This window comes from Panulirus ornatus, chromosome 68 (assembly GCF_036320965.1).
Source record: "Panulirus ornatus isolate Po-2019 chromosome 68, ASM3632096v1, whole genome shotgun sequence".
Classification (NCBI taxonomy): domain Eukaryota; kingdom Metazoa; phylum Arthropoda; class Malacostraca; order Decapoda; family Palinuridae; genus Panulirus; species Panulirus ornatus.
In genome coordinates, this window is record NC_092291.1 from 21,196,359 (window position 1) to 21,222,716 (window position 26,358).

At 45.6% G+C, this 26,358-nt stretch overlaps 1 protein-coding gene across 1 annotated transcript; it reads left to right on the plus strand.

Moving 5' to 3' along the window:
• Positions 1-2,094: 2,094 nt before the first annotated feature.
• CCAP (Crustacean cardioactive peptide) lies at positions 2,095-26,249 on the plus strand. Its single transcript, XM_071659779.1, has 6 exons — positions 2,095-2,152; positions 21,577-21,688; positions 22,202-22,259; positions 23,675-23,793; positions 24,119-24,232; positions 25,585-26,249. Exons 2-6 carry the CDS (start codon positions 21,584-21,586, stop codon positions 25,603-25,605), a joined length of 417 nt encoding a protein of 138 aa, XP_071515880.1. The 5' UTR covers positions 2,095-2,152; positions 21,577-21,583; the 3' UTR covers positions 25,606-26,249.
• The last annotated feature ends 109 nt before the right edge of the window (positions 26,250-26,358 follow it).

Consider the following 26,358-nt stretch of genomic DNA (forward strand, 5'->3'; position numbering starts at 1 on the left):
CCACGGCCGGGGCTGGAATTTTCCTCAAGTAACGGGCCAAGTTAGGTTGCAGGTTAAACCCTTTTTTGGTCGGCAAAATCCAAACTAAAGATGCGGGTCTTATGCAACTCAGGTCTTCGGGTGCTGAGGATACGCCTGCGCAGTGTGCGCAGTGTCATGCATCAGACCCTGATCCCTGAGGGTGACGTCAACCTAATCTTCACCGCCAAACTGGTATGGTGACGCAGGACCATGGATGACGGTATGAGGCATAAGGTCGAATCACGCTAAGCAGGCTATACAAACACTGGTCTGATTACTGACTCCTACCAAGCCTCCAGTCTCCTATGAGGTCTCCGGTCTCCTAACCTACCTACCTACCAGGTCTCCGGTCTCCTAGCTTACTAAGTCTCCGGTCCCCTAACCTACCAAGTCTCCAGTCTCCTAACCTACCAGACCTGCGTTCTCCTAACCTACCAGGACTCCGGTCTCCTAATCTACCTACCAGGTCTCCGGTCTCTTAAACCTACCATTCCTCTGGCCTCCACACCCACCAGGCCTCCGGTCTCCAAACCTATCACAAGCCTCTGGTCTCCTAACCTATAAAGTCTCCGGTCTCCTAACCTACCAGGCCACCGGTCTCCAAACCTAACGAGCCTCCGGTCTCCTAACCTTCCAGGTCACCGGTCTCCTAACCTACCAGGTCATCGGTCTCCTTACCTTCCAGGTCACCGGTCTCCTAACCTTCCAGGTCACCGGTCTCCTAACCTTCCAGGTCACCGGTCTCCTAACCTACCAAGCCTTCGGTCTCCTCACCCACCAGGCCTCCGGTCTCCAAACCTATCACAAGCCTCCGATCTCCTAACTTTCCAGGTCATCGGTCTCCTAACCTTCCAGGTCACCGGTCTCCTAACCTTCCAGGTCACCGGTCTCCTAACCCACCAGGCCTCCAGTCACCTAACGTACCAGGCCTGCGGTCTCCCAGTGGCTCACCAGCTCATTATGGTAATTTTGTTTTCGTGTTTTCTCATCGGGATGTGAAAATTCTCAATAAAGAGGTCACAGAATTTACTAATGAAAAATTGATATGGCCTCCAGAGGCAGTTTGGTTGATCCTTCTTCGTTTACATTTCGTTATCGTCTTCTTGTTCCTTATTTTCTTCTCTCGCTAGCGATCTCTTCCTGATAAGCTCTGTACCCGCGTGTCTCTCTCTCTCTCTCTCTCTCTCTCTCTCTCTCTCTCTCTCTCTCTCTCTCTCTCTCTCTCTCTCTCTCCCTATTTATTGAGATTTATAATCTCTCACTCTCGTTCTATATTCATCTGTTATTCATCCACTTTTTTTTTTTTTTTTGTCATTTTCCGTTAATTCCACCCCCACCCCACAAAGGTCATGCATCGTCAATATAGGTATTAGTGTTTGAGGTCCACCCGTAATGGCGTAATGGATTTCACTAGATCCACTGCTTTCTGGCCAAGCTGGAAATCCAGATGCTGGTCCGCGGAACATTCTAGCTATTTCCATTACACCTTTTCCATAGACATGAAAACGAATAAAGAAAAAGGCCTCAAATACACATAATCAACTCGTATTAACAAAAGGCCTCAAATACACATAAGCAACTCGTATTAACAGAGTTTTTCGCCTTTATATGCGTGTGAACACCACTTAATGCTCTAATATCCTCCGAAAAACGCCGTGAATCAAAAGGAAATGCCTCTATTGTCGCATGAAACAAAGTGGAGAAACAGCGGGCGAGTGAGTGGGAGGCGGCCCAGCCAGTCGATTAAGCTCACCCACTGGCGGCAAAAATTTTTAGAATTAAGAGTAAAGTTACCTAACTTCTTATGTAGTTCGTATTCTTTAACGACAAAAGTCAATTTATGTATTACAAATCCCTGCATTTGCTATTTATCGCATGTTTTATATACCATTAAACATTTCAGGAGTGTTTTCTCGATTCAACCAATCCTGGAGCAGGATGGCGGTGACGTCATAAAAAGGGGACCAATACAGGCAAGGCCGAGTATTCAGGTAAGCCAATGGGAAGTTCCCCTCTCAATGACGTAATAGGTAGCCGTTTAATATAAAGCGGGATGGATGTTGGTGAGGCGCGTCAGGAAGTTGGCGAACTTTGTCAGTTCCGTTCGAGACACCGACCAGACACCACACAGGTAGGTGACGGACGTCGCATGGCCTCTTCATGAAGCAGAGAAGGTTTGCAACATATTTCTATACCCAGGGACTTGTCAAATATTTGAAATGCTTCGTCTCCGTAATTTTGTGAGTACGTTTGAGTTTATATTGTAAATGTCAGGATGCGTCGATATTCATAATCACAGAATGATACCTGAAACTCGTCTGAGAAAGTAAGTGTTCACGACCCACCATAGCCCCGCTGTGTCCCATACTGTAACTCATCTCTGTATTTCCACTGGTCCATACTAACGCCGTGTATAATGTATAATGGATGAAAGTTACTCATTACTTATTGAATCATAAATGTGAGTGTGTTAATATGGCAAACTTTTAACTAGATGGGTCGTAGTGCTTTTTAAACATTGCCCGAGTGGAAAACGCTTCTTGTACTGCAATGATTCATGATAAAGCTCAACTTGATTTCTCTTCATAATTGTTTTATCAAAAGATTCGCAAGAAAACAGTTCATACCCACTCCCGCTGTCTGGAGATTCAGGGACCGATAAAGTGTTAGTGTTTTTCAAACTTTCCTGCACTGTTTTTCTTGAGTATTGTTATCGTTTTTTATACGCGTAGGGTTCTCAATGATGTTCCGTGTTCTTATTACAACCGTATGACCCTTGAGTAGGACGGTGTGACCCAGTGTATGACAGCCTTACCTTTGCAAAGGCCAAGATCTAATTGTCTTGAATCGTACCGTCGTGTTCACGGGGTAAAAAACACGGTCTTTCTCCAAGAACTCTAGTAAGTCTAAACTGAGCATCTAAATGTCGTGCTATATATGACACTTTGGTCAGCAGCGAGGCTTTCTTCTGTAAACAGACAACTTAAATACGGCTGCTCACCAGCAATTTACTTTTCAATCATATTTACACAAATCCTTCATTACTTTCATTATATGCATTATTCGTCCATGTCATATATATATATATATATATATATATATATATATATATATATATATATATATATACATATATACATATATATATATATATATATATATATATATATATATATATATATATATATATATATATATATATATATATTGGAAAGGATCACAGTTTTGCGCGTGATCAAGATATTCCTACGAGTCCACGGGGAAATGAAACACGAAAAGTTCCCAAGTGCACTTTCGTGTAATAATCACATCATCAGGGGAGACACAAGAGAGAAATATAACAGTCAGTTGATATACATCGAAGAGACGAAGCTAGGACGCCATTTGGTAAACATGTGATTGTCACAATCACATGTTTGCCAAATGACGTCCTTGCTTAGTCTCTTCGATATCAACTGACTGTTATATTTCTCTCTTGTGTCTCCCCTGATGATGTGATTATTACACGAAAGTGCATTTGGGAACGTTTCGTGTTTCATTTTCCCCGTGGACCCATAGGAATATATATATATATATATATATATATATATATATATATATATATATATATATATATATATATATATATATATATATATTCGCCGTTTCCAGTGTTAACGAGGTAACGCAAGGAACAAAGTAACTAACTGCCTCATGCGCTCACACGCACTCCGGCTGTCATGTATAATGTATCGAAATTATGAGTCCACTATCCACAACGAGGTCCCACAGACGTTTCCGTGGTTCCCCCTGACCGCTTCATATGCTAAGGTTCAATTCAGCGATACTAGGTCGCCAGCTATATACCACATCGCTCCAACTTTATTCCTTGCATGCCTAGCACCTTCTTGCATGTTCAGGCCCCGAACACTCAAAGCGTCGTTCACCTCAGCTTGTGTCTGTCTCTCTGTCTCTCTAGGGTATGGAATCTACTGGCAGAGACAGAAAGGTTATTCCTAATGATGTGACTGTGTGGCACAGGCCCTGTGTCGAGAGAAGCGTGTGACACTAGGTCTGTATCAGCAGAGCTGTGTGCGACAAGGATCTGTGTCAAGAGCTGTGTTTGGCAAAGGGTCTGCATCAAGAGCTGTGTGTGGCATAGGATCCATATTTACAGCGGTATGGCACTGGGTCTGTGACAACAGAGTCGTGCGTGGCCAAAGCTTTGCATCCATGTATCAAGAATGTACTTCAAATCTTTCTTAGGTTTCATGCTACCCTCATGTTATGTCCTCTGGTTGTTCTGGCCCTATAATTCTCAAAGAGCTGTTCGCTGACTACCCTCATGAGTATATTTCAAATACTTAAAGGTTTTGATCAGGTCACCCCAGACCCTTCTCTTTCTCAAGGTGGGTAAATTCAAAGCTTTTAGTCTTTACCTGTAACTTAGCTCCCTTAATTCCGGCACCTTCTTTGTTGATCTCCTCTGAACCTCCTCTATTAGCTCTATGTGCTTTTTGAGGTGTGTTGACCAAACCTGAGAGGCATATGGTAATATCACACTTATGTATGATGTGAAAAGCTTGCTCTGTATACATTTCCTTATCCAAGAACTTGGCAGAAGTACTGGGGTTTGTCAGCGGACAGTTTACTGTATCTTAACTATTTTCCTCACGGGAAAATATAGACTCCCTAGACTTTCTCACACACAAATCTCTTAAGCTTATTTCCTGCTAGATGATAATCATATTGATAATCATATGATGATCATATAATCATATCTAGTGTTATGACCCATCCTCATTACTTTACATTCACTAGGGTTGAACTTTAACCATCTACCAGACTATGTAGGTCTCCTTGTAAGCTGATGTAATCTTTCACGCATTTTACTTTCTCTGTGACCTCTGCATCATCTGCAAAAATGCTGGCAAGTCATTTACACAATCTCTGGCGTGCGTTCTTTGCTTCCCTTTAACAAGATAAGCTACCCACTGAAGCAGTCTCGCCCTTATTCCCGTCTGGTGGCCCACCTTCTTATAATCAGCCTCCCATGCAGTACAGAGACAACTGCTTTCTAGATGCATACAATCTCCCCAGAGCCGTCTCTCTTGTCCAAGACAGAGCTCACTCTCTTGTAGAAATCTAAAGGGTTTGGTACACATGACTTCCTTTCCCTAAACCAGTGCTGTCTTCCTCCTTCGTAGAAAGTTACCCATTTTCTTTCTGATTATCTTTTCCAGTACGACCATACTTGTCAATGTGGCTGGTCTTTGCTGTTCCTCCTAGTCCCGGTGCCCTTTCTTATAGAGAGTTATGACGTTTGCCCTTTTACCCCCTCTTGATGGTTCGCCTCGCTCCTGTTACATCTCGCACAATATTTCAAAAAGTCTTGTCTTGTGTATCTGCACACATCTTCAGTACATATGGTGAAATTTCATCATGACCATGAGCCTTGTATGGGTCAAGTCCTTTTAGTATTACGTTAATATACTTTCTAGATGTCCCAATGCTTTTTAAAATCTATATACCTCACTGGTGTTCAGGCTATAGTGTCTTCCGCAGAGAAAACTTTTGAGCTTGTTATTCGGTTCATAATATACGTATCTTTACATCATCCTCTGCAATTCTTCCCTCTGAATTCCTTGGCCTGATTATCTGTTCTTTATGTAGCAATTCAATCTTGATGGGTTTATGATGATGTTTTAGATTTCCTCCCTCGTCCAAAATAATGTTTTCAATGTTTCTTTGCTCCTCATTTCTTATCCTACTGTACTCCTTCCATGTTCTCTTGGGCCTGCTCGCTGGCTGGAGTGTCGCATAAATCCAAGCTCCTTGGTGCGTGTGTGTGTGTGTGTGTGTGTGTGTGTGTGTGTGTGTGTGTGTGTGAAAAATGGGCCTAGACACAGCGGTCTGTTCTATAAGGACTACTGTTGCAGGGTTTAAACAAAGATTTACGATCATCATCTCCGCCAAGAGATCTTTGGGAAAGATAACTCAACAGTCTGCGAGGCGCACAACTAACTCATCCAATTAGTGCGTTGTCACGTCTTAAGAAAAGAATTAATTACGGTGCGACCTTTTCCAACGCTCGACACAGACTCCACTCAGCCGATGAGGTACACTTTCGCAGGCGAGACCTGCCTTCAGTAGGTTGGCAGGCCAGATTCGCCTTCAGGCACCGGTGGTTGAGCTGGCAGACCAGACCTGCACTCGGCAACACCAGTGGCTGAGTTGGCAGACCAGACCTGCCCATAGCCACCAGGGGCTGGGTTGGTGGTCCAGGCCTGCCCTCAGCCAACAGTGGTTGAGTTAGTAGGCCAGGCCTGCCCTCAGCCACCAGTGTTTGAGTTGGCGGACCAGATGGGTGGCGAGACCTGCCTGCCCTCAGCTTTCCACTCGCTAGGCTGGCAGGCCAGACCTACTCTCAGCCACCGGTGGTGGAGTGGTAGTGTGGGGCCAAGGAAGCTCCCCACCAGGGACGGGAGAGGCACCACACTCCACATCACCTTCACAAATTAGATTCATCTCCCACGAGCCCCTCACCTGACACGACCCTCAGTCCGGTCAGGCGTTACCGCTCGGCTCACCTCACACTACACCACCTTCGTCCTAACATAGTCCGTGGGGGACGGATCCACGTCCTCATTCATACGAAGCCTCATTCAGAATAAATCTATCGTTTCCACCATCAGGCAAACTATATAATAAACCATACATGGCGTAATAAATCTGAAATTTATATATAAAAACCGTACATATAAACAATTAGCTTAAAAATCTGCTTAACTGCGATGCTAGACGACAGATATCTCTATGTGAACCCCACGCCACATGCAACCACTGGGCGACATTAAGGACAATAGTGAAATTCAATGATAAAAACAGAATTCCTACAAGACAAGAGGAAATAAAAGCTCGCCCCCGTGGAAAATGGATCATGGTTTCTATGACTGAAACTGGTACATAAAGTTTGACCCGATCCGTAAGACGTCAGGTTAAAGGTCGTGCCTCGTGCTCAACTGTCGTACCGTCGTGTTCAACCGTCGTACTCAACCGTCGTACCGTCGTGCTCAGTAGTCGTACCGTCGTGCTCAGTCGTCGTACCGTCACGGTCAATTGCCATACCGACGAGCCCAATCGTCGTACCGTTATGCTCAAGGTGGCATCGCCGTGCTGAAATGGTAAACAACTTTCTCTTTGCTCATTACAACCCAATTATATTCCCTCCCCTCCCCTTTCCAATCCCTTGCCCCTAAGGGCGCTCAGCCCAAGCCAGACGACAACAACACACCAAAGGTTCGATGCTCGGGAGTCCCATACGACCCAGAGGACAAACACCAACGAAAAATATAAATAGAATACCCTCCATCGACTGAAATAATCACCTCGATAATGGCATGGCTAGTTTTTGTGAGTGTAATTCATCCGTTTACCTCACAGCCGCGTAGGCATGTCAAGTGAGCTCCAAATATTGACCAACAGGCGAATTAGGGTTGATATTTTCTTATGGCTTAAGTGAGAGGGGAAATATTCTTACATTCTGATATCCTGCCGAGTGATGCCTCCGGCATATTCAAATTTTTTAATATAAGTTCAGGGCGATACCAGTACGGTAATATTATTACAGTATGGTAGTATAGTAATACTACTACAATATGGTAGTATAGTAATACCATCACATTATGGCTGTATGGTAATACTACCACATTATGATTGTATGGTAATACTACCACAATATGGTAGAATGGTAATACTACTACCACATTATGACTGTATGGTAATACTACCACAATATGGTAGTATGGTAATACTATCACAATATGGTTGTATGGTAATACTACCACATTATGATTGTATGGTAACACTACCACAATATGGTAGTATGGTAATACTATCACAATATGGTTGTGTGGTAATACTACCACAATATGGTAGTACGGTAATACTACCACATTATGGTTGTATGGTAATACCATCACATTATGGATGTATGGTAATACTACCACAATATGGTAGTATGGTAATACTACATTATGGTTGTGTGGTAATACCACCACAATATGGTAGTATGGTAATACCATCACATCATGGATGTAAGGTAATACAACCACAATATGGTAGTATGGTAATACATTATGGTTGTGTGGTAATATTACCACAATATGGTAGTATGGTAATACATTATGGTTGTGTGGTTATGTTACCACAATATGGTAGTATTGCGAAACCATTTCACTTCCTTTCCCCCCACCCAAGACAGCCTCGCATGTAGCCATAACAGAGTGAGGAGAGAAATGATTTCCCTCATACATTATGTGTCATGGTGGTGGAGGAGGTGTGTGGCTCGGGCAGACACCGGGAGACAAGACAGATTTCACACACGACATTAACGTTTTTGTTTGTCTCCTGAGATGGAATACTACTCTATGAGAGAGAGAGAGAGAGAGAGAGAGAGAGAGAGAGAGAGAGAGAGAGAGAGAGAGAGAGAGAGAGAGAGAGAGAGAATCCTGTTTGCGTGTTACAGCGAGTCTTACACTAGTGTGGTCCCATTTCTGTATATACGTATGTATATCTTTTTACTTCTATGTATGTGTCCACACATACACAAATACACACACACACACACACACACACACACTCCATAGCCTGTGCAAGGTGTGTGTGTGTGTGTGTGTGTGTGTGTGTGTGTGTGTGTGTGTGGTGTGTGTGTGTGTGCGTGTGTGTGTGTGTGTGTGTGTGTGTGTATCTATTCGTATTACTTATTTGTACAGTAGAGGTGAGTACCATCTCTTGAAGTAAGTTCATTTCAGCCATCACCATTATCCTTACACAAACGCAGAACTTCTTCCCTTTCTCTCTAACAAGTTTCTTGCTTAGCTTCTTGTTATTACATTTGGTTATTCAATCGCAACATCTGATGAAGGACTGTTCACTGTTAACTGATTTAAGAACTTGAGGGTGTTTATCAGGTCACCCTCAACTCTTCTCTCCTACACAGAAAGTAAAAACTGAAGCCCTCAGCATCTTACTATATCTCAGCTCTCTTGACATAGGTACCACCTTAGCCGACCTTCTCTGGTTAAATCTCGGTGTTACTTCGTTGAGCAGACCAGAGAAGCATATTCGTGTTGTCGCCTGACCAACAAACCTTTCCTTATCGTCACGCCGACTTTGTGGTCTGCAGCTGTTAGCGTTAATGACCTTGACATATTCTTGGGCCACTGAGGGTCGGTCGAGCCCGCATAGGTTCGAACCATGGTTACGGCAGCTGGTTTACAATCCACCATGCTGATCTTCCTGCTCCTTAGGCCGGTCGACGAGTAGAGTACCTGGTACCAGCTAAGGTATATACGTATATACGAGAAGCTCTGGTAACAAGTTCGGCACAATGTCAACTTCAAGGTCTCTCTCCTACCTAAATTCCTGTAGCTTATCTCTTGCAAAATAATAATGCATCACGCCCTTCTTTCACAGTGTCCCATACTCATCACTTTACACGTAATCGAATTTATTTTCATCGACCAATCATCATACTAACTTCGACTCTGTGTAGGTCCCCTTGTAAGGGGGATGGAATCACCTTTCATTCTCTGCTAATATCATGACCTCGGTATCATCCACAGACAAAAGACAAGATGCGCTATGGATCCAAAAGGCAAGCCCTGCGGCATGCCACTGGCGATCCAAGCCTACTTCAAAAATGGTCCTTTAGGCTGTGTCCTTTACTCCCTTTCCACTACGGAAATCTTCTGTCCATTGAAGGAGTCTACCCACGATTCCTGCCTGTATATCCAGCTTCCTAACCAACCTCTGACGCTTCCTGGCTGACAGTGTGGGATGACTGTGTGCGTGCACAAGAATACAAAGAGGCACTTGGCCGTAAACAGCGTGTTAGCTGATGACCACAAGAACGGTGAATATAAGGATCTACAGCGCGGTTGGGGCCAGTGTGTTGACAGCGGCGGGACCAGAGCAGGCCCCCAGCCTTGGTCAAGGAGGGATCCCAGGGAAAACCCGGTGGGACCCAAGATATCATGAGACCCAGGCAGACCCAGGCTAGACCTGGCGGGACCCGGACAAACCCAAGGTGGACATGGTGATACGAAGGGTGACCAAGAAAAAGCTGGTTCCTCTCAGCTTTCAAGTGAGAACTTGTACTATAATACAACTCGTTTTTAATTTTCCAAAGGAAGGAACAGAGAAGGGGGCTAAGTGAGGATATTCCCTCAAAGGCTTGGCCCTCTGTTCTTAACGCTACCTCGCTAACGCGGAAAATGGCGAATAGTATATATAAATATATATATATATATATATATATATATATATATTCCTCGATAATGAGACGACATAAGCTGGTCGTGGCAATAAAAGCGTCTGCAAACACCAATTACAAACACGGAGGCAGATAATGCGCTTCCTGTCGATCAACACATTCTTGTCACACGAGCAGCTCTGCCTCCCACTTGACGGAAGCCTCAAGGAGGTAAGGCAACGAGGCGGGGAAGCTGAGGGAGCCGTCAAGAGAGGGAGGAGGCAAAGACCGCGCTATTGAAACGCCGGACTGGAGGCTGAGGCGGTGTGGGTGTTTGTGTCCAGTGAGTCAGCCTCTGTGAATGCGTAATTCTAACAGGCAAGTGAGGTGTATCTCTAGACAAGAAAGATAGATAGAGAGATAATTATAGATAGATAGACAGACAGTGTGTGTGTGTGTGTGTGTGTGAGAGAGAGAGAGAGAGAGAGAGAGAGAGAGAGAGAGAGAGAGAGAGAGAGAGAGAGAGAGAGAGAGAGAGAATCATGATCGTGATAACGAAACGTGGTTGGTGTTGACCGTAGACTTCATATCGGCACGTCTGGGAAAAGTAAGTCGGTTCTGATGAGACAGTAGGTCCTATGTCACCAGAAATTTTGATATACATAAGAAAGATGTATATATACATATACACCCCGATGACTTCATAAAAATTGCCTTTTATCCGATCAAAATTCGTATGTACAATCATTTTCACTCTTCGGTCTAGTGTTCCACTCGTTTACCTCAATTCTGCCTCATGTTTATCTCTCTATCTTTGCCGTGAACGTATTATATATATATATATATATATATATATATATATATATATATATATATATATATATATATATATATAGTGTGTGTGTGTGTGTGTATGTGTATCTGTTACCCCAAACAGAATAATCCTTACTAGTATAAGTATCTGCGGTTGTCCTCAATCTCGTTCAGACATTTTACAAAGTAACAAATCAACATGATAACACAACCACCACAATATCCGCATAAGTTCATATTTGAGTTGGCGTGCAAACGACCCTGAGGCGGCGAAAACGGGAGCGAAAACGAGTCGTGAACTCCCCTCGCAGTCTTCAGTAAGGAGTAGACTCGAGAGCTCATATTCACAGAACTCAACCGATATCACTTTGATGACCCTCGGCTCACTATTCATTTGGTAGATAAACGACCTGTCACTGTCATACGACCAAAAAAAATGATAATAAAAAGTAAAAACGATCTTCCTTCTCAGTGGATACGGACATATTAATCACATCTGCCACTGACATGGTCAAGCAGGCCGCCATTATGTGTCCGGCAGGCAATTTCGATTCCTTTTTCTCTCGTTCAGACCCGCCAAAAATACAGTACATGTTGCCCCGTCCCCACGGATGATGTTGTCTGGTATGATATAGATTTTCGCCACGAAGAATCACAGGAGATTTAATCACCTTTTAGGTGAAATGTGTGTGTGTGTGTGTGTGTGTGTGTGTGTGTGTGTGTGTGTGTGTTTGTGAGTGTGTGTGTGTGTGTGTGTGTGTGTGTGTGTGTGTGTGTGTGTGTGTGTGTGTGTGTGTGTGTAGGCAGCAAAAACTTCGAGGATCTACAAGAGGACCAAGACAACCTCCCACCTGACTGCCACAGGCGCGGCTGATGAAATCCACCCACTGGTACATGTGGAGTTACGAGGACGGGACACGGTCCCAGACGTCATGAATGTTATGTAGGAGATGAGTGAGATAAGCTGCAGGGTTCTGTTTGTCAGAGGATGGGATTTGGGGATTGCCATAGGCCCTAACCCGTCGCTAAAGTCCCACAATAGAATAGAAAAAGGAGACGAAACCTTCTGCAGACTAGGTAAGGTGGGCTTAGTTACGACACACAGAGGTAGTTAGGTTTGGGGTTGGGTACAACATGAGGGAGAGTTAGGTCAGCACCACCACGTACAGGACGTCAGGTAATTCTGCCATGTGAATCAGCAGTATGTAAAACTGAGAATGTAATTAGATGAGCGGGGCACACTAAATTGCATTATTCGTGGAATACAACATTAACAGAAATCCTTACCTGGCTAATGAGTCTACACCAGTAACGTTGTGTTTTCTCTAGAATTTCAGTTACTCGTGATTTTCATCAGAGATCATGTCTGATACACACACACACACACACACACACACACACACACACACACACACACACAATGAGTCCCCAATTACTGAGGCTTCTCTAGTCTCCAGGAGAGGAGCCTCACAAGTCACAACTACAGGAGCCTTAGTCTCTCATGACGGGGCTGGAGCCCTAGCATTCTCAAGCACGGGAGCCCTAAACATCTCCAGGACAGGAGAGCCTTACTAGTTTCGAGGGCAGGAGCATCAATAGTATGAGGAATACGGGCCTTAGTCTTCCATCACAGGACTGGAGGCTCATTAGTGTCCCGCGAGAGGGCTGGAGCCTCACTAGTCTCCTTTGACAGGGCTGAAGTTTTACTAGTCTGCCATGACAAGGCTGGAGCCTTACTAGCATCCTGTGACAGGACTGGAGCCTCACTAGCCTCTCGTGACTAAGCTGGAGCCTCACAACACTATACATATCCCGTATGTAACACGCCATACACTTGAGGAAGCCTCAGTACACCCCAGGCATTTATGATGTAGGAAAGAAACATATGAGAGGCAGTGGTGTGTTGGCACTGCTAAAAGGTTCTTCAACAAGAACGTCCCACCGCACAGCGTTTAAAGGCCTACATTATTTCATAAACGTTTCAGTGATTATCTTTTTTTACCAAACATCAAATGAGAAACAGCGTCCCTCAGATATCATTAAAACACCATCGGCGAACAGCCATTTCATTAAACTCCCTAATTAAATATACTTTATTAACAATGCCATTAACAAAGCATTCTTTTTTCAACGAAAAAATAAATGTACATAAAAGCTAGTTGATACAGCCATATTAGAATTTGTACAATATCTTCATCAAAGAAATTTATTTCGCCTCAAACGGTTACTAAATATATACTGATTAATAATACTGCGATGTAAGGTACTCAGCATATAATACTTATAAAATCTGGGTCTTTAACATCCCTGAGGGATAATATATATATATATATATATATATATATATATATATATATATATATATATATATGTGTGTGTGTGTGTGTGTGTGTGTGTGTGTGTGTGTGTTGAACTCATCTAAACTCTCTATCACAACGCACAACTAGCGTTATCAAAACGTGAGGCTTAGTTGCGAGGCGAAATTTTTAATCAATAACGGTAAAATCTCTTGTAATCATGCCATCCACGTTATTTCAATCTACACTCCTATCTGGGGACAAATTAAAGGTCTGTACGAAGCTGGAAATATCCGAGTAAAGTGTTTCGATTATATTCCTCACTCTGGCACTTTTACCGAGCTGCAGTACAGGCATAATGTGGTGAGGTCTCCTGACGAACGGCTGAGAGCAATGCACGTCGTCTCTGCTGACGAAGACTGACGAACGAGACTATGTCTTTGCTCACGACGGCTGACGGTGTCATGACGTCCCTCTGCTGACGACGGGTGATGGAATGTCAGCCGAAACTCACCATTCTGTGGACATATTTGCCACGGATCCAAACTATCATTTCTGAACGTCCGAAAAGATGTCGCCTCTTCCATCCTGCGGGAAGACGTCTCTTGTCTTTTTAAAGGATTAAATCGAGTCAAAGGTTAAACAGTAATGCTCTCTGGAAAGTCTATCTCCGGCCGACATCACCAGTATTGACATTCACACACGCAATTCATCATTTTCTAAGTGTTGCGTGCGAATATCGATCATAGAAAATTATCACGTCTCCCACCATACTAGGGGAGACATTTGTAATTTCAAGCCAATGGTGATGGGCCTGGTAAACATTCCCTCGCTGTTCTTGACATTGAGTCTTGGCAACCAAAGATATTTATCAAGGTGTGTATGGCGGGAGTAGCAACGTATTCGCTCGCTAAGGTCTGCCTTCCCAGTTCTCTGTCTTTTTATCGATGTGCCTCTTTCACTATCTCTTGCTAACACTTTATATCAAGTTCGATAGTTTGCAAGTACGTCCATAACTTACAACCTCATATCCCCACGTCGTTCTTACTCAGCCTTTCCGGTACAGATCGTAACTTTGGTCCGTATTTCAGTCGACAAAATCCTTAATATGAGGTTCCAGGATGGCTGCTAAATACTGTTATTTTGCCTCAAGTCAGTGAACCATTTAAGAAAGGGATTTCACTGTTAGTTGCACGACTGAAGTCCTTGCATAGCAGCAGATACGAGAACTGTTATAGCTGCCGAGTTGATGAATGCATTTGTTGAGAGGTTTCCAAATGATACCCTGCAGTGTTCTAGTGGTCGTGATTGGCCCAGACACTGTTGTGTGAGTGTGACGTTTTCAGTTCCTCCAGCCACTGAACACGGAGGGGAAATTCTCTCTCTCTCTCTCTCTCTCTCTCTCTCTCTCTCTCTCTCTCTCTCTCTCTCTCTCTCTCTCTCTCACCATCGTTGCAGGTTCGGGTTGGTGGAGGTGAGGGTCTGATGCCAAACATATGTGGCCTAATATTTCTAAAATAGTCACGAGGAAGTGCGTACGTTGAGCCACACCAACCCATCAGGAAATTCGTTAGCCTCGGTCCTCACCACTGACCTTCACCACTTCCATTCACAGCAAAAACAATATGTAAGGGAGGGCGGGAAGAAAAAAACAATCGGGTAAACAAGTTCCCTTCCTGAACTATTCTAAATCAAGATTTTTTTTCCCCTAAGGACGTCAGAGGAGATCTTTCTACCTACATGTGTTGGATGGCTTTTACTCAGAGTTACTAATTCGAGAGATGTCAACGAGAACACGCCATGAAGCCCTTCCATTCACTTGGAGCCGCGCCACAACTTGACCACTACTCCCTTCCAACACAGAGCTGGTCCTGCCACTCGCTTCCCACCTTATTCCCCTTCCCCTTCCCACCTTTCCTCCCGTGGGTTAACATTTCCCTTGAAAGCTGAATGGCTCCTGAAAGACCCGAGCATCTGCACATACAGAATACTACGTACGGCACGGCGGCCTCCTCGCAATCAAGAGTGGTTCCCGACAATCTCCCAGAGTGGGGCTCTACAGCACAGCTCTCCCAACTCAGGGAAAGTTACCGCGGCTGCTCAGGCCATGACTGAGAGAGCAATCGGCCTGTCGCCAGAGTTTAAAAAGTCATTCACACCGGCAGTGCCTGGAACAAAGTGAGGACTCCCGTTGAATACATGACCCCCTCCTTCACCTCATTGCATGACAGAGGGACTGATTTCAAACAGAAAATGAAGAGATTTAACGAGCTGTTCATAATACAGTGAACTTTCTGATAAATAGAAAGGCGGGGAAAAAGAAACAAAAGAATGGTGACAGACCAATGCAGATGGCAATTACACTCTGGACAGACAACATGGGAGCCAAGCTTCACCTGAGGGTTGGGGTCAGCCCTCTCTCACCACTTGCCACAGGCCTGGTGGCTCGCGGTGGTGCTGGAGAGGGTCACACTAGACCAAGACCCCAAGAGTTCGTGCAGCTCTCGCGCTCTCTCGGTCTCTTTGTCATTTCGCACGACGACGACGACGTCGTAAAACCAGCAACGCCAACTTTATCGCAAGAACTCTGCGGGTGTCGTAACCTGGAACTTAAACTGAGACGCTGGTTGGTCACTGAACCATTAATATATATACACATTTGAGGCTTCAGTTTTATAATAATCATATTCCGACTGATACAACGTCAAAATTATCTTCATTCTAAAACATCTCGCTTCACTATAAACTGCTCACACACACACACACACACACACACACACACACACGCAAACATTCTGGAAATACACACACATTCACAGGTGTGTGTGTTTATACACACCCATTTCCACGTTCACCGTGACAACCCAACTGAAACCAAACGACAGTAGGACTACTATGTCACAAGTGTTACGGAAATACCGCAAAAGCCATGTCACAATCATCACAGAGATCCATCTTATCCTAGGATCCTCAAAGGTGCTGGCAATACGAGAGCGACATCTAATTCTGAATATCCTCGTAAAGAAATACAAATATGGGAGACACATTACTGTTATCATCGCGTCTTCAACACCTGCCACGCCGACACCGTTGTTGGGTGTGGGAACGGCAGGTGGCTGGTCAGGGTGAAGACCCTGCAGGTGAGGCAGTACCAGGCCTGGGGACGGACACTGCCCACACCACAGGTGAGGAGTGCTTCATGATAAGAGGGAAATCAGGGAAAGATAAGCCTCTCTCTCTCTCTCTCTCTCTCTCTCTCTCTCTCTCTCTCTCTCTCTCTCTCTCTCTCTCTCTATCTATCTATCTATCTATCTATCTATTCATGTATCTATCTTTTTCCATCCTTCTCTTATTTACTATCTTACAACGTTGCCACATTTCGCTGTTCACAGCAGTAGCTGTGAGGTAGCTCAGCAAAACTTCTCCTCACCTGGCTCGGGCGGAGCCAGCCAGGCAGGAGAGATGTGGAAAGGTTGCATTTCCATTTGCCTCCAATTTAACGCTTCGTGTGTTTCCAATTAATTGTCGAATTCCATTGCAGAGGGATTTTACTTCCGTAAGTCGTTTTATTCCTTTTCGACACGACGAAAAAGTTAGAATCTCGATCCCTCGTTAATCAAATGTAGTGGGCTATCGAGAGGATTCCCAATGACTCAAACCGTACACGATGCTAAAAATACGATGAGAAAAATCGAAAGCAATGATCATAAAGGATTGAAATAGACTAATATCAGTCTCAGCTTCATTCCACTTACCGCATACGCCACTCGCCTTTCAGACATTGAATCAATCTACTCCACTGAATCAATTATCTTGTGTGAATACCTCAGTGCTCAACTCCCCGCAATGGGGGTGGCCGTAAAGATGTGAATTCCGTGGATATTCCAAGAACCGGCTGGGATTCTGAGGGGCCCATGTAAATGGGATGCGCGAACATGAAAAATTCACGAACCTCACCCGGTCTACAGTGGCATATGAGCAGTCCAGGTTGTAGGCACAAAGAATAAGTGGGTAAGATTCCTGGAACAGATATCTGGTGAGTTATAGAGATGGTAACTGGTGGCTGGGTGTGCGTGCGTGGAGACGACCCGTCAGTCACATGTGGGGCATCGCAGGCCGCCTCGACCCTCTAGTGAACAGGTGTTGGGTCACACCGGGACGGGAGACACCGAGCGGGAAATGGAATCATAGACTGGAAGGTATGAGAGAGAGAGAGAGAGAGAGAGAGAGAGAGAGAGAGAGAGAGAGAGAGAGAGAGAGAGAGAGAGAGAGAGAGAGAGAGAATACCGTTGGCACGAAAGACCCTGCAGAGATGCGGAGATGTGGGGATCTTTCTAACACCACAGTTCATGCATCGTTCTGATGTTCAGGAGAGATGGCTCGCGAGACGAACCATCATCCACTTCCAAAGGAAAGATATGACTGTGGTCTAGCGGTGACAGCGGCGCGACAATGTGGTCACCCCTCGAATTCTGGCGCAGTGAGGAGCCAGAGCGCAGTCACTGGTGGTCGCAGTGGGAGCTGCGACAGTGGTCGTGCCCGTGGCGCAGTGACAAATACTGGTGGTCACTGTCATCCTGATACCACGTGTCGTGTAATCTCCATGTAAATGAGGGTCGGCACTGTGCGATGCCCGTGGTGGCGCACGTAGCGATAAGGTGGTGCACGTGGTGATAGGGTGGCGCACGTGGTGACTGGGTGGTATATGTGGTGGTACAAGTTGTGTCCGTGGTAGTACACGTGGGCCTCATGGTGACGCGGTGGTACAGGTGGGGCACGTGGTGACAAGGTGGTGCCGTGGTGTCAGGATGGTGCACGTGGTGACTTAAGCGTGGCTGTCCTCCCTCCAGTGACAGTGGGCACCGCGACCATCGCCGTGCCTGGAGGCCAGCTAATGGTGCCATTGTGCTGATCTCCGGGGCCTTTGTCTTGGGTCTCCTGGGTGAGCCAGGGCCTTTGTCTGGGGTCTCCGGGAGTGCTGTAGGGCCTTTGACTCTCACTTAGAACTGCCCTGGCCCTCCAGGCTGCCTCCCCTTGTCGCTGGCAACGGTGTGTGTTAATTAAGTACGCCAACAAGAGACAACACTCCAGGGTAAAACTGTTTACCTTCATTCTTTTTTCTTCTCTCCCACGCTAAAGAGGACCTCCCTCTGCTGCTGCATTAGTGTCGTCCAGTGACGTACACACCCACGCAAACCCTCACGGGTACTCTACACCTACACACACACATAACGCATATGGACCCATCCACAACTCAGACGCAATCACGATACCCATCAAACATTATGGCAATGTGCTCTTGTCTTACCCACACCATCATACCGACGGCACGACCCTTGGGTATGAGAGTCTTGACTCTGAACCCCATCAAGACTAGGCCTACAAAGGCCGGGCCATTGTATCCAAGGGTATCGTGCCGTCGTGATCAAGGAGGTCAAGATAGAATATTGTCGTACGTCATGAACTGTGAGGAAAAATCGAGTTGTGCCTCCTATGGCGAGCTGGCTAGCGACAATGGTGGACGCCTCTCCCTAGGAGTGTGTGTGTCTCTGTGTGTGGGATGTGGGAGTGGGTATCACTGTGGGTGTGGGTATGGGGCTGGAGGTTGGAGTAGACTGCACTGACTCAGGCAGACGTGAGACACTGGCTGAATACGTACACTTTCGCCATTTCTTACATTTCTCATATTCATGTCTGTTTATTTTTCAGTGGTTTACTCCAGGACAGGGCTGGGCCACTCCTAGCACTAGCACTTTCGTGGCCTCGCATCTATATGGGCTTCCCGGGCAGCAGTGCTGAAGAATCATGGTCACTGAATACAGTCCATAATTCGATGAGGCAATTCATTTGCCATTAACGTGATGTCATGTCTGGTACGTTACTGTCTCGGTGACAAGCCTAGCCATGCCGTGGCGAAGTACGCTGTAGTCGCAACATATATGTACACACTCGAGTGATGCTATGTACATTATGTACACATTATATCAATGGAAGGTGTCTTGAGATCCTTCACAGACAAGTTTGAAAGCGGAAATATCAGAACAGGCAAGAAAATAGATAATGGCTTTACTCAAAAAGGATTTCCCTTCAGTAAGATAAATTCAAGGTTCTACACGCGTAAGCATATTAAAGTGCATCAGTACATACACCAGACGGAATGTGGCCAAGTGAGCAACAGTCAAGGGTAAGATGCGTGAGGACCACCACACTCCCCGACTCGTGTGGCAAGGAGACGGCTTCAAGATTAAGTATGGCCAGGCTGGGCGTTGGCAACCAGGGAGAGCCCAGGCTTGGTGTTGGCAGGCGGGGAGGGGGCTAGGCTGGGTGTTGGCAGGCGGGGAGGGGGCCAGGCTGGGTGTTGGCAGGCAGGGAGGGGCCAGGCTGGGAGGGTACAGGTGAACAGCGCCCCACCCCGGCAAGACCACCAGTAATGAAAATTCAAATAAGGTTGATCTGCAATTTTCGCGAGTCATGAGTATGCACAGGAGGTGAGGTGCGGACATGCGAGCAGTGAGGGGCAGGTAGAGGCTGGATCCCTCATCTCCTCCTAAATATCTTTTAAAGTCTGCATTTAGAGTCCACCTTCGTGAACCAGAGAGGGTCGACGGTACGGCAGTGCACCACAGCTCTCCGTCCGCTGACAATAACTGTGCCACAAATTGACAGGTGACATTAGTCTGGGTCTCTCTGCGTAATGCTTCAGTAAGCGATGAACTGAACACTTTCCCCGCAAGGCAATGAACGCAGGTGTGAGGACTCCTCACATCGTCACATTATCATCCAATGATTATTTTCAGGCCATGGACCGCCAGGACTCGAACCCAGAACCATAAAATTCATAGCGAGCAACGCTGACCACTACTGTAGACAACGGAAGTCCTCCAAACAGTAGCTTATCCTCTGACCTGACATGAATTAATGACCTGAAATATCAAGACAATTATTTCCTTTAGCATCTTTGATCCCTTTAATATAGATATCTTTCCGTAGAAAAAGATAACAAGATGAACCGTGAATATCTATGTCTCACACGTAATCATACAATATCCCACATTTCCTGCCTCACCCATCCGCTCCCAGCCTTATGACACCACTCATTTCCCTCAACTTTTTCGCGTCCACATCGAGGTAATGTGCCCTAGGCCTTACTCCATCAAGCTCTTCCTGCCATATCTACCCTCGGTCCTTGGTATCACGAATCTCTCTCTCTCTCTCTCTCTCTCTCTCTCTCTCTCTCTCTCTCTCTCTCTCTCTCTCTCTCTCTCTCTCTCTCTCACACACACACACACCCACATGCTACCGACTCCCTGATACAACATTCAGTTCCAATACATCTTAATTTCACAGCCGATTTCATCTCTACGATGACCCAGACTCTTCTCGTCGCATCCCGCATCTGTGATGTTCAGGCTCTCACAGCCACAACCAGCTCTATGATAACTCACCATCCCCGCCACAACCAGCTCTATGATGACTCACCATCCCCGCCACAACCAGCTCTATGATGACTCCCCATCCTCGCCACAACCAGCTCTATGATGAATCACCATCCCCGCCATAACCAGCACTATGATGACTCACCATCCCCGCCACAACCTGCTCTATGATGGCCCCAACAAAACTACACTGCCAAGGAGAAAAATATGCCATCACTTCTTCAGCTATCAGCACCACGCCAGCATAATATCCCGTCTGCTTCTAGCCTTCATTACGGGCACAACCTTCCTGAAGCAGCTAGCACCGTGACATGCCTTGACCCTCCTGCCGTAACTGACAAGTGTGGAACCTTAACCATCCTCCGCATCCTCCGTAATCCAGTGGTATAAAGCGACCACCACCCACCACCCTATCAGCAGCAGCCCAGCCCTCGAACACCCTCCTGAGCTCAGTGTTGGCACCTACAATCCCAGCCGAGGAACCAGCTACAAATATGCCATTACGGTGAGGTAGGACGTCCCGTAGCGAGGGCTTCACCTGATGATTGCCCCGTCCGAGCCGTCAATAGCTTTGGGGTCCGCCACCAGCCAACACTGGGCAGGGAGGCAGCTCCTCATCAATTGCCATCACTGGCCTTTAGCCCCTGTATTCTATTGCGTCATATCCCTTCGTCTCTGACCTCCCCTAGATCTTTGACCCATTTTCATGCAGGATAATGACAGCTTATCTTCCCTCTAACGGTGAAATAAATGGCGCCTTCTTCACCCCCAACAGACCTACAATGTGGACCATGAGCTGGTGCGGTCGCGCGGGCGTGGTTGTAGCTGCCCTTGTTCTCCTAGTCCTGATGGCCGCCCAGACACACGCAGGACCTGTCGCTAAGAGAGTAAGTTGGTTGCCTCTTTGACCTCTGCAAGTGTTGCTTAACATGGTACCGTCCATGATGGGTGGGTGGGTCAGCCTGTTACGTGCACCGTGCGTCAGCCTAGCACACGTCGGTATACGACCCTCGGGTATGATGCCCCGACCAATGACCAGGTCAAAGGTCTGGTCTTTCTACCCGCAGGTCGTATCATCGAGCTCGAAGGGGGTATGAGGCAATGAGGAGGGATAGCACAGGACCTGAGATAAGATACTGCCCCATCAGTTCACCATGAATATGAATGGAATGTCTTGCTTATCATGTACTTACTGAAGTGACGCCTTAGGACGCGAATAGTCACCCATTTTGTAACGTTATCTTCCCTAGAATTTCACACACACACACACACACACAAAAAAAAATGAAACTGGTCATATTTGCGAGTCACAGGACGAAAAACAGAACAAAATGTTACTAGTTTAATTGTGTGTGGATTATTGTGTATATGTGGAAGTGATCAAGTCTGTGTATTTACAGGACATCGGCGACATACTCGACGGCAAGGATAAACGACCCTTCTGCAACGCCTTCACAGGTGAGACCGTCGTATACCGTGTGTATGTGTGTGTGTGTGTGGAGAGAGAGAGAGAGAGAGAGAGAGAGAGAGAGAGAGAGAGAGAGAGAGAGAGAGAGAGAGAGAGAGAGAGAATGGTGGTTACGTCTTTACGCACATGAGAGAGAGGAACCTTGATCCATTCGTGAATGCCCTACATTTTCTGAAGCATCAAAGCTCAAGCCTACCTCCACACAGGGAATAAAGTCAACTAGTACCTGAATGCAGTGGTTCGAAGCTTCAGACTTCCCTTGCTCTCTCCCCGAGGGATGACGTTTATCCACGGCGGTCCTCGGTGTTCGAGATGATGCGGACGGAGTCTGCCTTCTTGGTCAGTCGCGAGCAGACCAAGATAGAGAAGGTCACACCCTGAGAACCTGGTGGTCAGGTCACACAGTTCCCTCAAAAAGACGTGTGAGGTCTGAATGTGAAGTTTGGAGAATTACTGCAAAGGCAAAAAATGTGTACATGAAACAGAGGACATAATGATATAAACCAATACATCCTGACATATGGCACAAAAAAATGTTGAGGTCATGTCATGGGGGTGGGGAAGGGGAATATAAACTGAGTTAAAAATAATCATATACTATCACTCACGACTGGTAACACACATGAATTCATGAAGGGAAAAAAATATCAGAACAGGGAATTCTGCGACAGGCTAAGATAGTAGGGATCCGAGTCTGTCTCCCAGAAGCTAATGTGGATAATATCTCTGAGAATCTGGACGACATACCAAGCAAAAGAGGCCAAAATGCAGCTCTTTGTAGTCCAAACAGCCACAAACAATCCTGTGGAACGCAGATTCCGAAGAATGAAGACGGAAATACAAAAGAACTTATTCAGAAGTTCGGAGATTAAAATGGATGTTCCTGGAGATATAGTTCCAATATGTGTACCGTCGGCGGAACTACGGATTTAACCCACGAATGAAAACAGAATTAAACTGTAAAAAGAGATGAAAATTGAAGTCGTAAACACACCATTAAAACAAAGCCAGGAATTCCATGATCCGTCGTTGAGAGCAGCGGCAAATCTAAGGAGACTGTGGTAAGGTTGGCTGGAGATCCCTTCCATCGTCTAACATCGTCACTAACGACCACAGAAAGACCATAACGACCCCTTTCGCTAAAACCTAACTCCCATGTACGAGTATACTGTCCATATAAATGGGTAATGACCCATCCTCAACCATACTTGAGTCGAACTAAACACTGACTACATGTTTCCCCCCACCCCCCCACAACCCCACCTTCATAACTTCCCTATATTTCTAAAACAACTAACTTCGTAAGTGTGTCGCGTGTGTGTGATCTCTTGCCTAGGCCAGTGTAAGTGGGCCTGGTGGATAGATTAGAATATAAATAACCAAGCCCGTGTCTCTCTCCTTTCAGGATGTGGCAAGAAGAGGTCGGACCCTGAGCTGGAGGCCGTAGCCTCTGGCTCAGAACTTGACGCCCTGGCCAAGCACGTCCTGGCAGAGGCCCAGCTGTGGGAACAACTCCAGAACAAAGCAAGTAGTCTCTCTCTCTCTCTCTCTCTCTCTCTCTCTCTCTCTCTCTCTCTCTCTCTCTCTCTCTCTCTCTCCTTTTCTCGTTTATGTAGTAAAGTTTTAAAGTCCATAAACATAACAGAAGAACCCAGCCCCCTTGCATGTGCATGACAAATTGTTACCAACATGATGGCAACCTCCCATTCCTTTCTGGCCAACCTAACCTGTGATGACTGCATCACAGGTAGCCGCCACCAGAGGCATCGGGTGATCCCTCGACCAGATTACAATGCCCTCTGCCACTCTCCCCAACACGCCACACTGACCTCTTCTCATCTTGTCTCAGATGGAGGTAATGAGGAGTCTCGCAGGCCGCATGGAGAGCCACCCACTCTACAGGAGGAAGAGGTCCACCGCCCACCAGGCCCGTCACCATCTCACTTCCTCACCCAAACAGAAGGTAGACAAACCCACCCCACTCACCCTCACCTTCATTCGTTCATATCATACTAGATTCATATTTTAGTCATACCCAAAAGCTCCCGTTTGCTAATAACGTCTTGACAGGGAATCGTATATGTTGTAGTTTTGCCAGACGAGTGAGTAGTCGTACATAAACTCGTGGTTGTGCATTTTAATGGGATCATGTGACTTTGGGGGTATCGTTAATGCACTTACTTCTGCTCTATCACTTTTTACTATTATTGCTGATGGAAAGAAGGGAAGGGTCACAGCAAAAACAAATTCCCTTGTTACGTCCTTACTGTTGCTCGAACCTTATTAGTAAAACCCACAACAAAACACAAGTGTGTCCCACGATAACTTCACTGGTATACACAGTATGACTGTCACATGCCATGTACGAAGAAATATCAAATTTCTTACTTAAAATGTGTGGGTACGTAGCTTAGCTACAACTGGAATCTAATTCTCATCACATATGTCAGGAATAATCTTGTGTAAGAAACAGGGCCTCCCAATGGTATGTACGTAAGATCTTTAAGGAGAGACAAGTCTTTTGGTGATGTGAATACTGCACCATGTTAGTTTCTTTCATACATGGTGAATTTCTGTTACATAACATCACTGAAAATTTAGGAACAAAACAATCACGGAATTTTCAGATTCATCCCACATTAATGACTATTAATTTCTTCATTGTACTGATAAATTAAATCTGGGTAGATTTTATTGTGAAATTTATGTAGGCATCATCGACAATACAGGAAATTGTTATCGTTACAGTAGCTACGTCTAATGTCCAGGACAAAGCTTTGTCCTCTGTTGGCCCCGTCCTCTGTACTGACAACAAAAGAAGCACTTAGATGCTCTAAAAAAAAACATGAACTTTACCACTGTTAAAAAAGAAAAAAAATATTACGAATATTTTTCAAGTTTTGCAGAATTCCAACTTGTTTATATCACTTCAACATTACATAGCCAGAGCAGGGCCGGCTCTAGCTTTTATGGGTCTCCTCCAACCCTGAAACTACCCCCCCCCCCCCCCACTACACACACACACACACACACACACACCGTATCTCACGATTTCCAGAGGGGTAGGTAGGTCATGCCCCTTAGGAAAAATTCTTATTGTTCGGGACAGCATTTCCTTCTTTCTGAAGACTGCCATACAAAAATCGGGGCTCTGGGGCCCCTTTAGCTGTCGGGACTCGACGCTCTGGGCGTACAGAAGAGGCCGGCCCTTGAACCAGAGAAGTGTCGTTTGATGGATGGATTATGAAAGAAAACGGTGATACTTTTACATTACAGATTGAAAAAAAACTAACAAATATTTTTCTTTTAAAACAGATGGACACCGAGAAGCAGTGAAGAGAAGAGCTCCCCAGTGAGGCCGCTTCCTCCCCGGCGTTTCAATTAAGCAGTGACCCAGCCATTTTGTTTGCATTCAAGACGGCGGCAGTGTGAACGCCTAATTAACTGGTCAACACATTCCCTTTCATTGGCTGTCACCTGCGATTCCTCACTGGCTGCATTCCTCTCAACTGCATGGACACATTCTAGTTTTGCCAGTCACGAAGAGTGTACAAAAAATTCTCTCAAATATGTGGTTTTGAAAAAAATTATGTATGACATGTCCGGTTCCATTTCGACGGACTACAACGTTTCCAATATATTTGTTATTACCGATCAAAGTAGGTCTCACGGTGTGGTTCAAACGTAGAATACATTTCTTTTTTCTCTTATATCAGTATGTTTGTCATTTTGCATGGTGCCGCACTGCATTATGCGAGTGCTCCATGAAAGCACCAAGTCGATCAGCAAACTTTGGATGCTCTGTGCCAGCTTATTGGATGAGTTGTGACGCTGGTTATCTAGCGATGTGATGGCGATCTCGTGTGTTTGGGCTCTGTTGTCCTGTGCTACGCAAAATATCTTGCTGTCAACGCTGTGTACAGTAAAAATAAATAGCATTGGATGATTTGGTGTTCAAACGAATTACAATCTTCTGTTCCTCCCAATGAGCCTTTTATTAACCACTGTCTATCTACTGAGTTCACCTGAAGATACTTTATGGGAAGCTGGTCTTTTTAGTCTGATACCTGTAGCACCTACGTAGGTTAC